Source organism: Eschrichtius robustus, chromosome 1 (assembly GCF_028021215.1).
Source record: "Eschrichtius robustus isolate mEscRob2 chromosome 1, mEscRob2.pri, whole genome shotgun sequence".
Taxonomy (NCBI): domain Eukaryota; kingdom Metazoa; phylum Chordata; class Mammalia; order Artiodactyla; family Eschrichtiidae; genus Eschrichtius; species Eschrichtius robustus.
Window position 1 is genome coordinate 13,441,670 of NC_090824.1, and position 14,726 is coordinate 13,456,395.

Below are 14,726 nucleotides of genomic sequence, written 5' to 3' on the forward strand. Positions count from 1 at the left end.
GCTGCCAGAGCAGCCCGGGCAATGGGTGAGGATCAAAACTCATCGCAGATGTGGGAATGAGCCCAGAGACCAAGGAGCCCAACTGTCAGGCTGACAATGTTTATCAGCTTCTGCTCCCAACCCCCATATCCCAGCAAGCTCAGGCAGATGGTCAGAAGGGTACGCTGGTGGGTGTCCGTCACTTCCAGGATGGCCTGCTGTGAAGGTGGAAGCCTCAAATATAGTCACTTATTATTGTTGTGTTAAATCCTGAAGGAAAACATTTGCAGGCTGATTCTCGACCTTGGAGATCTCCAGCCTCGTCCATTCATTCATTCACTCATTCAAGCTCCTACACTGTGCCAGACTCTACACTGGGTGCAAGGGGTACAGAGACACGGAATGTCAGGGCACATTTATTGCACTCTTATGGTCTATCAACACCCTTCTAAGTGCTTTACCTGTATTTCCTCATTTAATTCACAATCAACTCTACAGGGTAGGTATTACAGTTGAGGAACTGTCGGCGGGGAAGGCAGGAACTATTAAATGCCACTGCCCAGGCAGCACATGCTGAGTCAAGGGTCAAGGTCTACTCTGCCCTCATGAAGACACAGGCCTTGTCTCTGGAACTTATCAGCTGGCGGGGGAGCAGAGAGATGGACACCAATAATTTACCTTACAGTGTGGCAACTGAGGCAGTATAAACATCAGTCATTATATGACAGAGTTTGTTATAAGAAGCTCTATCACAGAGGGAAAGAGCAACTATTGTGGGATCACACAGGATCTGTCAGATGTTGAGCAAGGCTTCTTGGTGACCCTTGGCTTGGGTCTCAAAGAATGCACAGGAATTTCCCTCCTGGACCAGAGGGGAGAGAACATCCTGTGCAAGCATCTGGAGAAACAGACCTCCATGCTAAGAGGAGAATATGAGCGTCCGGGGTGGAGGATGGTGGTGGAAATACCTCCTGTGGAGATTCCTTCTACTTCTCTTCCTATTTCCTCTTGGTGAAACTAAAGAATCCAAGCCCCCAAAGAGACCTCTGTTGAAACTTTGACATTCTATTTCCCCTTTCCTTGAGCTGTCCATAGCATCTGAGGCTCATCAGGCCAACCTTCATCACCTCACAGGTCCTTGGAGGCGCCTGAGGTTATGCCAGTCACATCAGAAGGCATCTCCTGATCTTCCTTCCTCACATCTCTGAATAGCTGAGTTTCAGCTTCACCCTTGGTTGACTGGGGTCCATGTCTTTTCTTCCCAAGAACAGCCCCAGGGCTGCTGAGGGGATAAGAGATGAACCTGCAGGTAAGGACTCCTGGAAAGCTAGAGTAAGGCACCCCTAGAAGGGATGATGTTGACCATGGCTTGGTGCTTCCTCATACCTGACATTCCAGACTGTCAGCTCCATCCTCAAACGTGGTATCCAGCATCCAACCCTCTCACCACCGCCACAGCTATCACCCCGGTCCATCCACCACCATCTCCCTCCTGAACTACTGGCAGTATTCTCAGCCCTGCAGCCACAGTGGTATTCCTAAAATGTAGGTCACATCATGACGTTCATTAAAAGTCCTGCATGGATGCCCCATTTCACCAGAGGAAAAGCCCAAGTCTCCATAACGGTTCACAGGCCCAACATGAACTCAGGTCTGACTCCCACCTCTGAGCTCTCCTGCTTCGACCCCCTCCCTTACTCTACCCCAGCCACTTGGGTCTCTTTCCTGTTCCCCCAACTCATTAAATATGCTCCAGGGCCTTTGTGCTTGCGGTACCCTCTGCCCAGAGATGTTCTCTCTCACCTTCTTCAAGTCTTTGTCCAATGTCACTTCAATGAGGCCATCTCTTACCACCCTGTCAATTCTTTATTCGCCTCATTGGACCCTGTTCTGTTTCTTCAACTAACCACTTTTACCTTCTAATTTACTACTTTATTTTGCTTATTTATTCCCCTGCCTGGAATGTAACCAAGGCAGGTATTTGGTTAGTTTCCTGCTGTATCCCCAGCACCTGCAACAGGGCCTAGCCATAGTAGGTGATGACTACATAGTTATCGGATAACTGAAAGAAGCCACAGTGTGGACACCTGCCCTCAGCTCTGTCTGCAAGGCCAAGACAAGGAAACCCCACTGGGGACTCTGCATCCTCCTCAGAGGGCAAGAGAGCTGGCATCTGAGCTGGCAGTCCTTGCCTGGCTCAATCCAACTCGCCTGAACAGACATTGACGGAGCCCTGGGCAGGTGCTGTGCCTGCCTGAGATGGATGAGTCTCCACCCACCTCGAACTGGGTGGGGAGAAGGCTGCCTGGGGCAGAGGGGGCCTGCTAAGGGGCACAGGCCAAGCCAGGCCCAGAGGGATCTCCCAGAAACCTGAGATAGCAGGGCAAGCTCAGGCAGGCCTCCCCGTCACACCCACCTCATACCCCAGGCCCACTAGTCCGGCCTGGCCCGTGACCGTCCCCAGGGTCACTGCCCTTTCTAGGCCCTATTCCTGAGGGTCTGCGGGGCTCCCAGTCTCTGCCTCCCTCCCTCACTCCCTCCCGGGTCTCCCTCCTCCACGCCCCCATTCGGCCAGACCCCTACCACCACAGCCCCTGCTCTTCCTCACCTCTCTCTTCCACGCCTTCCCCCTCGAATCTGGACCCCAGCCCCAGCCCCTCTCCAGGTCCCGTTCCCGGGCCTCCTTCCCCGACCCGGCCTCCGCCGCACCTCGCCCCTCCTCGCGCCTCCCCCTCCCCCCGGCCCGGGCCCCGGCCACGGCCCCGGCCCCGACCCGGGCCCGCGCTGCGGCTCCGGCCCTGGCCGGTAGGGGCCGCTCCTCGCGGCGCCCGGGGCCCCGCCGCGCCAGCCGCCGCCGCCCGCCTCCCCGCCCCTTCCCCAGCCGGCGCTCCCGTTACGCCGCGGAGCCGGGAGCCGGAGCCCGAGCCCGCGGCGGCAGCGGGAGGCGGCGACGGGGGCGCCCGGGCGGCGGCGGCGGCGGGGCCTGCGGGGCCTGCGGGGGGGCGGGCCGGGCCCGGCCAGGCCGCGATGGCGACCAAGAAGGCGGGCTCGCGGCTGGAGACGGAGATCGAGCGCTGCCGCTCCGAGTGCCAGTGGGAGCGGATCCCCGAGCTCGTCAAGCAGCTGTCGGCCAAGCTCATCGCCAACGGTACGCGCCGGGCGCTCCGGCCTGGGCTGCTGGAGGCGCCGCGGCCTCCGCCGATCGCCGGGCCGGGCCCCCGAGGCGCGGCGGGGCGCGGGCAGGGGCGCGGCCGGGTCACGAGGGCGCTGCGCCCGGAGATGTGCGCGGCGGGGCCAGGGCCTCGGGAATCCGGGGTCCGCGGAGCGGCGCGGTGGGGGCGTCCTGCGGCCGAGGGCTTGTGCCGGGCGTCCCAGAGTTCCGGCGTGCAGGGAGGGCTTCTGCGGAGTCAGGGGGTGGGTGTCTCGGAGTCGGCTGCTGTACTGGGGTCCCAGGGGGTCAGGGGCCGGCCTAGGGGCTCTGAGAAGTTGGAGGCGATGGGGGGAGGGTGCGTCCTCAGGACTCGGGTGTGGATGTATGGGGATCCAGGGTGTGTGTATGGTGTACTCGGAGTCACGATGTATTTACGGGGCTCCTGCGAATGGGGGTGGTGAGCAGAGACCCCTGGGAAATATGCTGTGTAAACAGATGGCGTTCAAGGGGCTCCAGGTGGAAGCCCAGGCTTGGGGTGTGTGGGGGGCGGTGGTGGAAGTCAGGTTGAGATGTGTCCCAGGGTCCAGAGGGTAGGATGTCGAAGCTGTGCATCTAGGGAGGTCGGGTTTGGGAATATGGGGGAAATAGAGTCAGGGGAGCCAGGAGGTAGAATATTGTGGAGAGAGGTGGCAATGTGGTTGAAGAATGTTGGGAAATGGGGTTGGGTGTGTGAGGGGCTTGGGGCCTAGAGGAAGAGGGGGTCGGAGAGATCCAAGGAGTAGGAACCTGGTGCCTGGAGTTAGTCTATGACCCGGTTGACTCAACTGGTTCTCATACCCAGTGGAATCAAAATTGCATCCAAAATACCATTTCAGAGCACAGATCCACGTGTCCTTATTTGTTTTGGAAGCAAGTATCCTTAATATTTGCTTGTCTTTTAGTGCCCGCCAAAACCGCAGGCACCAGTGCACTGGCGAGAGGGCAGAGGTTTTGTCACGTTTCATCTCAGGCTTCCTGAGGCTGGTGAGCACATGTTGGCTGAACAAATGAATGAATGAAAGAATGAATGAATGACACTGTTCTGAGAAAGGACCGCCACACAGTTTTCAACCTTCTCGCCTCAAACTACCCAGAAATGGAGAGGGATGTCATGTGTCCTCTTCAGGAATGGTTTATATTTGTGCCTTTTATGGTATCAGAGTCTCAAAATAAGAACTTGGTTTTGTGCACTCTCAACTGTGGTACCTTGCTTTGGGCCGGTATTTCCTGGGCAGATGCAGGTGCCGTGATCATACCAGGGGCATGGAGGAAGCACAGACCTACCTGGGCTCAGCATGTGGAACATGTTGACTCTTCTCAGTTTAGCGAGCATTTGAGGAAAAGGTGTTCAGTCCCCTGGGCCCCAGTGGCAGCCTGACCTTGCTGTCCCTGTAAGGGTCACGGGCTTGCCCTCTTGCTTCTCTTCCCCGTACCTGCAAAGTTTTCTTGTTTCTTCAGAGTTCGACAATCCTGGGTCTACTTTGTCACTTCCCAGCTGTGTGGGCATATAATACCTTCAGGGCAGGTTGATTTTAGGATTAAATAAGTTCATTTGTGAGCCCCCTGGTTTTTCCCTTCAGAACCCACTTGTTTCCTGCTTTATTTACTCATTCAACCAATATTTGCATGCCCACATGTGCCAGGCACCAACAGTGGTGAATAGCACTGACCAAGCTTCTACCGTCATGCACTTACCTCCTCTGAGGAGACAGATGGTAAGCAAATATGGACATAGTAAACAAGGTAGCTTCAGATAGTGAGAAGTGATTTGAAGAAAACAGACAAGATCATGTGACTGAGAATGATGGGTAGGGGAGGTGGGGTAACTCAAACTATGGTGGTCTCTGGAATGAGAGAGTAGCTGGGCTTTCAGTGGCTTGAGCTGATCTTACCTTCACGGCCCCTCTAGGCTTGGCTCCCTTTCCAAGGCTTGGTCCCTAGAATCTAAGCCACAGTCATTAATGGGGCTTGCGGGGGGAGCAGGTTGTATGGGGCACTGTGGTCCATGGGTCTATGTGCAAGTTTGGTTTGGGGAAACTCATGAGAGAGAGATTTCTGCCCCAGAACCCACATGGTAAGCAGCAGCCATTGATGGCCAAAAGGTCACACAGACTAGAAAAGGTCAAAGAGATTGCTCAGGAAGATAAAAAAAAAAAAAAAAAAAAGCAAAGAAAAAGGATGAAACAAAACAGAATTATTGTGGCTTTCCTTTGGGGTTCAGAGAAGTGCTTGTAGGAGGGTCTTTCCCTTTCTTTGGCTGATGGGGGCTCCCTTGACTGGCAGTGGGACTTCCTCCTGGCTTTGGGGGCACCAGACCCACCTGGGTGCACTAGACCTCAAGTTTTGGGCGGATTTGGCAAAATCCCTAAGCTAAAACATTTGCTGTTTAGAATAAGGACAGCGAGTTAATGTCGTGTTTGTCATACTAAGACAGTTACCTTGAAGGCAACCACAGGCAGAAAAGGGCACAGTCTTTGGAACCAGCCAGACCAGTGCCTGAGTCCTGGACCTGCCACTTCCTAACTCTGTGACCTTGGTCAAATTACTTAACCACTCGGAGCCTCAGTTGTTTCATCTTAGAATGAGGATTAAAAGACTTACCTTGTAGGGGTTGTTATGAGATTCAAAGGAGTCTAAAGACTCCCAGGGCTAGCCACAGAGCCTGACACCTTAGTAGGCAGGCCCTTCATTCATTCACTTATTCATTCATTCATTCCACAAATACTGAGTACTTGCCAATGTGCTAGTCACTGTTTTAGCCACTGGGGATCTACCAGTGACCACATCAGACAAACATCCCTGCCCTTATGACGCCCACATTCTATTAGGGAAGGGGCAGGGAGACAGATAAATAAAATCATGAAGTAAAATGTACAGGATGTCAGATGGTGGTAAGTGGTATGAGAAGAGTAAAGAGGGGAAGAAGGAAGAGTGCTTTGGGGTGGGATGGGGGTGGGGCTGGTTTAAATGGGAGGCCGGGGAAGGCCTCGATGGGAAGGCAACCTCCGAGATAAGAGCTAAGTTGGTGGAGTGTGTTCCAGGGAGGGGACTTCAAGGGCAGAAGCCTGGTGAGGGCAGAGGGGCGGCAGGGCCAGATGGCATGGGGCCTCATGGGTCATGCTGAAGGCTTTGGGTTTTCTCTGAGTGATGTGGGAGCCACGGGAAGGTTCTGGGCAGGGGAGTCACTCGTTCTGGACGCTCCCGCTTGCAGCGAGCCTCTCCGCTCAGCACGTCAGCTACGTGCTCGGGGCATGGCAGCCCCTCCCCGTGGAGGGCGGTAAATAGCGGACACTTTCAGAGCCTGCTGCTTCAGCCTGACTCCCCTGAGATAAATTGGTTTAGATAGTTTTGCCAAGAGGTGTATAAGGAAGAAAAGGGCCAATGCCAAGCTGGAAACAGAGCCCAGAAGTTCCTTTTCTGCCTCATACCCCACTGCAGTCACTGTTTTTAATCCCTCCATCTCAAGGAACCAAAATGTGTGGCAGCTAAATGCCAGGCCCTGATGAGTTCCAGCAAGAAGGTGGGGATGGGAATACATACAAGCTAAGGGGCATGGGAGAGTCCACTCAAGCCCAGGCTCTTGCTACCTCAAGTGTGGTCAGGGGTCCGGCAGCATGGGCATCGTCTGGGAGCATGTGAGGAGTGCAGACTCTCAGACCCCACCCCAGACCTGCAGGGGATTGGTGGGCACAGGGAAGTGGGAGGGGCCCTGGCCTGGAGATGGCGTGGCCGCCCGAGGGGTCAGGGGGGAACACGGAGAACCGCACATCGGCTTCTTGTCAGCTCACAGGTCAGCCCTGGCCCTGGGAGGGCAGTCCCAGCTGCCTTCTCTCCCCAGAAGGTCACCCTCTAGCCTCCTGGTGGTTAGGTTCACTGCTGTGTGAGAAAGTGCAGTGATCTGGCCCCTGGGCTTCAATTCGGACTCTGCCTCTGGCTGGCTGGGTGACCTTGAGCCAGTTACTTAACATCTCTGAGCCTGCGTTTCCTCATCAGTAATATAGGGTTAATAATACCTAACCCATCAGGGTGGCTGTGAGGATGAAATGAGTTGATATATGTTAAACTTGGTATATGCAAAATACTGGTATTCACTCCCTCCTGCTGACTCAGCATGACCCTGGGCAAGGCAGGCCAGGTCCTGGATATCACCTGGGTGGGAAAAAGTGTGGGAGACCTCGAAATGACACACCTGAGCTGTGCCTGGTCAAGACTTCTGCATATTTCAGTAACAGAACAGGCCTTTTGGAGCGTGCACCCGCCCCGAAAGACAGCCGCTCGCTCTGAGGCGGTGTCAGCCTCTCCCCACTTCCCCAGGCTGCTCGGCGTCTCAGACGGGCTCAGTCGCTGAGCTCACTTGGAACAATTAGGCCCACATCATAGTGTCTCCTTGAAGGGACCATCGCCCTTCTGGTTAGGTGTGATTTTGGGTCACTTTAATTACCTCTTGGTGAGGGGTAGGTAGGGAAGTGGTGCCTGAAACAAAGAATATTTAGAGCGGCAAAGTTTGGTTACGAAATATACTTAGACCTTTGCGTGAGAATGAGGTTCTCGCCTTTGCCAATAGCTGATATTCCTGTGGTTTGAAGGAGGGCACGAGTGGCACTGTGACTTCCCCTTTCAGAGGAGGGCTGGGCTCGCTCAGGCCCCTGGAGATTTCTCAGAGACGGGGAGATGTAATGGTGGATGGGGGGCCCCTCTGCCCGCCCGAGGGGCTTCTTAGGAAACAAGGCTGAGGTGTAACTGAGAGCCTGCAGTGGGGTGAGAAGGTGGCCCTGGCGTGTAGGAATGGCGTTTTTGGACATTCCTGGGGTCCAGCGGACTCTCGGGAAGCCCCCAGACACAGGGGAAGGAAACGTAGGAGACGCTCCCTCCTGGCCTTCCCAGGCCAGCGTCCTGCTTTCAAATGCTCTGTCCTGCTGTCCTCTGAAGGACATGCCTTTGTGGCAGACCACACGTCCTGATTTTTGGATCCAGAAGATTCATTTTTTTCAACAGTAGCACATGGGTGGCTCTGAGCTAGGCATTGGGGCGCATGTGGTCGCTGTGGTCGCGGCAAAAAGACTGTGACCTTGAGGCTCCACACAGTGGGACTGGGACCGCTCGGCTCCTCCTCCACGCCGCCCCCCCCCCCCCCGCCTGCCCCCCGCCTCCAGGGCACAGGAATTTCAGGCTCCGAGTGGAGAGGAAGGAGGATTCCCGACATCCATCCGCTTGGCCAGCCAGCCTTTCCAGCCTGACCTCCCATCGCCTTGGTGCGCCCCCCTCCGTTGGCTGGTTTGGCCTCCCGAACCTTCTCGCTCCCCTTGCTTTTCATCTCTCACCTGTGCTCAAGCTGTTGGGCTCCAGAGTCCTCTCTGCAGGTCAGAAGCCTACCCATCTGTCAAGGTCTGGTTCAGGTTCCTCCTAGCTGTCCTTCCCCCACAGAAAAGGCTGTTTGCCTCTGAGAAGACAACCACAGAGAGCCAGAACCAGATGGGCCCTGAGAGATCACATTGGATAGCAGTTTTCACACTGTCCTGTCGAGAAACCACCCTGGTGACCAGGTGGGCAGGCCTCACTCACTGGAGCAGTTACATTTTCCCTTAAAGTTTCCTTTGAAGGAGGGCTAATGTGCTTAAAAAAACACATTTGAAACCCACTGATCTAGTCCAACCTCCCCATCTTATAGATGAGAAAACAGGCCCAGAGAGAGAGGTGTCTTCCTTAAAGCCACCAGCTGGCGATGGCAGAGGTGAGCAGAGTGGGTCAGAGGTCTGGACCCTGGGTCAGAGTGTTACTCCGCCTTGAGAAACCCCATGTGTAAAGTGGGGACACACATCCAGAATTCCTTTTCTGAAACCCTTGGGGCCAGATGTGTTTCAGGATGCAAAATTTTTCGGAATGCAGTGTATATACTGGACATTACGTGACACTCTCCGTGGGGTTAGCGGCAGTGCTTCATGAGAAAACAAGCAGTATTTCTGCATTAAAACATATCAACAGTCATTGCAAAAGGGATATATAGACTCCAAATAACCTTATGTCAGTTCAGTTTAATTGCCCAGTAAGTTAACAACAAAACCCAGCTTTTGGTTTGTAGAGAGGTCTGGATTTTGGAAATTATGGACGAGGGATCGTGAACCTGTAATGACAGTGCTAAACTGGTAAGGTGGCTGGAAGGACCACATGAGAACAGAACAAAACAACCCAAAGAGCACCTGAAAGTGCTCTTAGCCCCGGGGCCTGCACAGAGTAAGCCCTTAGCAGAGATAGCATGGGCTGTCTCATGGTGGTGGGTGCTAGCGTCTCCCACCTCCCCGCTCAGGGCCACTTCCCCTCCTCCACACCGTCTGCTGGGCATGTGCCTGGTCTCCCCACTGTGGTGGTCCTTCTGAAGGGCAGAGGGCGTGCTCCTGCTTTAGTGGGCCACCAGCCTCCTAGCCCGCACTGGGTGTGCTGTGTCGAAGTGGCCCGCAGACTTTCACCAGGGGAGGCTCCTGACCAGTTGGAACCGGTCTTTCAGGAAGCAAGGCTGAGGGCCTTCCAAAATGGATGTGAGGGCCAAGGTACACGTGATGACCCCGTCCCTGCGGAGTGTCGCGCTGCGGGGACTGGCGTTTACCTGTGGTGTCCATCCAGCATTCTCCGCCTCCAGTCATTTTGCTTCTTCCTAATTGAGCCCTGATCAGCTGTTGGCCCCTCTGAGTGCCATGTGTTTTATGGTAGGTGGGCCTTGGCCCCAAGGGTCTACTCCCTTGCCTGTCATTGGTTGAGGCATGAGCATGTGACTCAGCTCCAGCCCATGAGACATCAGAGACATCTGCTGTGGGAGGGGGCTTCTGGGAAGGATTTCTTCACGCTTAAGAGTGACGTACCTGCTTAAGAGGGAAGAAGAACGTTCTCTCTTCTTGCCCTGGAAATGGTTCATGCTTCTGAGACGTGGAGCTGCAGCCGTTTTGTGCCAGGAGGCACTCGGCTCAGGAGTGAGGGGGCTCCGTGGGTCACGGAGACACAGGGAGAGCCTGGCCATGCTGTCGAGCTGCTGATGCTCCACGCCTGCAGCGGTCCCTCCCTGGACTTCCTGTTACCTGAGATAATAAACGCCTTCTTGTTGAAGCCTTGTTGAGTCGGCTGTTCAGTCATTACTTGCTGCTGAAGGCGTTCTAACTGGTGCACCTCTTCGCTTACCCAGAGCACCTGCCGCCGGCCGGCTTTACACCAGGCGCTGCACCCAGAAGGGCCTTTCCTCCTGATTCACATCGCCCTCCAGTGGGCGGATTCCTGCCCCTCTGGGTGACCTCGTGCTTGGCAGGTGGTGGAGGGTTCCAGACCTTTGACTTGTGTGAAAGCCGTTGCTTCCCATCTGAGGAGCCAGGAAGAGGGAAGAGGTCTTTTTCTTCTTAATTTTGAATTTTTATACAATTTGGAAAATTTACTTTCCATTTACAGTTATTACAAATATTGGCTATATTCCTCGTGTTGTACAGTACATCCTTGAGCCTGTCTTTCACCCAATACTTAGTACCTCCCACTCCCCCACTCCCCCACTCCTATATTGCCCTCTCCCCAACCTGGTAATCACTAGTTTGTTCTCTATATCTGTGAGTCCGCTTCTCTCTTTTTTAAAAAAACATTTTATTTATTTATTTTTTAAATAAATTTATTTATTTACTTTTGGCTGTGTTGGGCCTTCATTGCTGCACGCGGGCTTTCTCTAGTTGCGGTGAGCGGGGGCTACTGTTCGTTGCGGTGCGCGGGCTTCTCATTGCGGTGGCTTCTCTTGTTAAGGAGCGCGGGCTTCAGTACTTGTGGCTTGCGGGCTCAGTAGTTGCAGCTCACGGGCTCTAGAGCGCAGGCTCAGTAGTTGTGGCACACGGGCTTAGTTGCTCCGTGGCATGTGGGATCTTCCCTGACGAGGGCTCAAACCCGTGTCCTCTGCATTGGCAGGTGGATTCTTAACCACTGCGCCGCCAGGGAAGCCCCCTGTTGTATTGTTTAGATTCCACATATAAATGATATCATGCAGTATTTGTTTTTCTCTGTCTGACTTATTTCACTTAACGTAATGCCCTCCAAGTCCATCCATGTTGCCGCAAATAGGAAGAGGTCTTCTGAGACGTCTCAAGACCATCCCCATCAGCCACCAAGATGAGACTGAGCAGAGTTTGGCAGGCGGGTGGGATGAGAGCCACGTAGACTATAAAGGGCAGCCGTAGCCACAGGAAACCTGGTGTTGTGGCCTCAGGCCCTGCTACCCTCCAGGTTTGTCTGTCCCTGTTCATCAAGCACAGCACGTGGTGGAGGTGCCAGAACCAGGCAGAACAGATGTTTTTTGGTCCTTTCACGGGCTTGCCAGACATGGAGTCAGAATCCCCAGGCGTTTGCCCTCTGAGTGACCTTGTGCACATGACTTGAACCACTGAAACCTTAGTTTTCCCGACTTCATGGGTGTTAAAACAGTGCCAGTAAGGAGGGAGAATGAACAAGCATTTCTTGAGCTTCAGCTGTGTGCTGGATTCTGAGCATGAACTTTTACGTGGATCCCGGTTAACCATCACAACAGCCACGTGGGGAGTGGGGTCGGGGCTGTGATTCCCATTCAGGGCACGAGTAGACCGAGGCTTGGAGCTGTTCATAGAATAGGACTCTAGCCCACTTACGCCTCTAGTTCCATTATTCTGCACTAATGTTTTTCTAAACTTTTCAGATCAAAGAATCACCGAGCCGGCTTATTAGAGCCCGGTTTGTAGGGCTCCACACGCGGTGGTTCTGATGCAGCCCGTTTGGGTTGGGGCCTAGGCTTCTGTGCTCTTTCTAAGCTCCCAGGTTGTGCCAGTGCTGGCGGTCCGTGGACACGCCCTGAGCTGCACCGAATTAAGGGAGCTCGGACGTTATGGATTGCCAGACCTCTCCTCTAGGGTGGCGATTCTCGGTCCAAGATGCGGACTGGAAATCTGCATTTCAAAATTGAGCCTCCGGTGATTTGTGTCCTCAGGCGCGTCTGAAATCCCCTGCCCTCGGCCAGCATTCTTAGCATTTAAGGAGCACCTCCTGTGGAGCGGGGCGGGGGACGCTGCACCAGAAGAAGTAGAGCGAGCCGGTCACCAGCCACAGGAAGCTTCCCGGAGTCCCAGGCTGGGTCCGAGCTTCTGCTTCGGGAAGTCTTGGTGGCGTCGGGTTCAGGGAACAGGGTTGTTAACCAGCACCCGGGGGATTGTGGCGCAGGGAGTTCCCGGACCACACTGAGGCATGATTGTCCAAGTGGTGGGACAGCGTCACCTGCGGCCCGAGGAGAACAGTGACAGCATCACTGAAGGTTACAGGGTGCAGCTGGCTTACTGGGCGCTGAGGGTGGCGGGTGAGGCCTGGCAGAGCGTGGCTTTAGGCGGCCTCTCCCGGTCTTAGCGCCGAGAGTCCTGTGTCCCGGAGGCCCCCTCAGTCCTGGGCAGTGGGACAATAGTTCACCCTCTTAGGCGGATGGAGGTATTTTAGCAAAGAGCAAAGGAACCTAGTACAGGAGAAAACGGTGGATTTTGCCCTGTTAGATCTGGGTTCAAATCCTGGGTCCGACACTTAGTGCTCGTCCGGCCTTGGGTGAATTACTTAGCTTCTCTGAGCCTCAATCTTTATCTCAAAGGTTACTTCGAGGAACAAATAAGATAATGCAGTTTCTAGCACAAGCATTATCTCAAGCAGCCTCACTGCATCAGGAGTATTGTGTGTGGAAGGAGGGTAGAAATTTCCAGATACTCAGTCCTTTACAGGGTGTGGACGAAGTGGGCAGGACAACAATAACAGCAGTGATAGAAAAGATGCTTAGTGGGGGTGGGGTTCTTGTTGTGCTGAGAAGCTGGCAACCACCCGTGTTTGCTGGGTCACAGAACTAGTAAGCGCTTCAGCCCAGGTCTGACAGATGCCTCGGGCCTTCTCTCCCAGCCACCCATTCAGCACTCAGTGAGCCTGGGGTAGGATGTAGGGGTGCTGCTATGGGTAATGGGGACACGAAGATGAATGAGACCACTGGGCTGGCCGCCCCAGGAGGGCACGGCCTTTTGTTCTTTTGTTCATTGCTCTATCCCAAGCACCAATCACATGGCTGGCACACAGTAGGTACTCAACTAATTATTCAACGAACAACTTGGCCTGTGCTCTGGAGGAGTTAACTTGGATTCGTTTACTCATCAGACACCTACTGAGCACCTCCTGGGTGCCAGCCCTGTCCTGAGGGCCTGGAACGCGAAGATCGCTGAGTCCAGTACATAGAGACTTGGGAGACTGGGCTCAGGGCTGGGGGTGGTGGAGGGACTGGGCTGTGGCGGCCCCCGGGGAGGGAGTGTCCACCCGCGTGTGGTTGCACATCTGAGCCTCTTGGTGTCGTCCTAGCGTGACTGGCCTGGGCCCGCCTGGGGCTGATGGATTGCTGTTCGGGCTGGCTGCCTGTGGCCTTCTCTCCCATCCCAGGGAGGGGTCCCGGTCCCCTCGCTGCCCCCTTTATCCCTCTTTCCTCCTCACGTTCGGGCTGGCTCAGCCCCTTTGCTGCGGGGCCGGGCTCCATTGAGGAACTGCCCCCTCTGGCTCTCGTAGGTTCGGAAGCAGCGTTCTCCCATTAGCCAGCCTTGGAGGAGTGTCCAGTTGGTGAGGTGATACCCCTGAGGGGTGGGGTGGTGCCCAGCCCAGGGACCTGCAGTCAATGCCACCCTCCCTTCCCTGGTCCACCAGGCACCAGGCCGAGGCAGTCAGCTCCCCACTGAGTCTTGGGCCCGGAGGCCTGGGAAGGTGGGTCTCCCTGGCCCGTCGTAGCCGCCCCACACCCTGTGGCAGCCTCCTCCCCGCCCTGCCCCAGCACACACTCCGGCGGCGTGCAGTCACCCTTCTGCCTGGAGTCTCACTTGGAGAAATTCCTCAGGCCCCTCAGACCTCGCTTGCGTCTCACACCCTCCTGAGTGTCCCTGCTGGTCTTTGCACACCACCGTGCAGGACTTGGTGGTACCCGCCTCCCTACAGACCCTACCCCTTCAAGGCAAGGACTGGACTGGGGCTTTGGGTCTTCAGGAGGAGCTTGCTGAGTCTGTGTGGGTGTACGTTTAACAAGCCCGTGTGGGGCTGGCTTCCTGAGAGAGCCATTTCCGAGCCTTCTGGGCTGGCCTGATAACAGCCCCCCTGCCCATTAGACTCACTTCCTGCCCTGCGGAGCTCTGGGGACAGGTCAGGCCAACTCCAAGCTCATGACTTTCAAGTTACCTTGTCTCTTCTTAGGCGAGGTTTCTCTAGGGGAAGTGCGTGCACGTGTGTGTGGGCGTGCGTGTGCTTGCGCGTGTGTGCGTGCGTGTGTCCAGCGTACTCGTCTACTCTGCCGGCGCAGAGGAAGCACGGTCTTCTGTTCCCACATTTTACTCTCCCACCCTGTCCTTCAGCTTCTGCATTGTGCGTGGATATGAGGAGGCTTTGGCACGAGGCCTGGACCCTGACGATCCCAGAATGTCGTTTCTGCCAGCTTCTTTTGAGCTCCTTACTCTTTGCCTCACGCCATCTTTGCCTGTCAGTCAGAGTTCCAAGTAGCCGGGCCCTCCGAGCTGGG

General features: G+C 55.2%; 1 protein-coding gene across 3 annotated transcripts in view; it reads left to right on the forward strand.

Annotated features, from left to right (window-relative positions):
- Window positions 1–2,963: 2,963 nt before the first annotated feature.
- TTC7B (tetratricopeptide repeat domain 7B) overlaps window positions 2,964–14,726 on the forward strand; it is a 240,407-nt gene continuing 228,644 nt past the window's right edge. For all 3 annotated transcript variants that reach the window (XM_068541558.1, XM_068541569.1, XM_068541578.1), the window contains exon 1: window positions 2,964–3,127. In XM_068541558.1, the coding sequence (XP_068397659.1) occupies window positions 3,007–3,127 (121 nt within the window). In that variant the 5' untranslated portion in view covers window positions 2,964–3,006. The remainder of the gene's footprint in view (window positions 3,128–14,726) is intronic.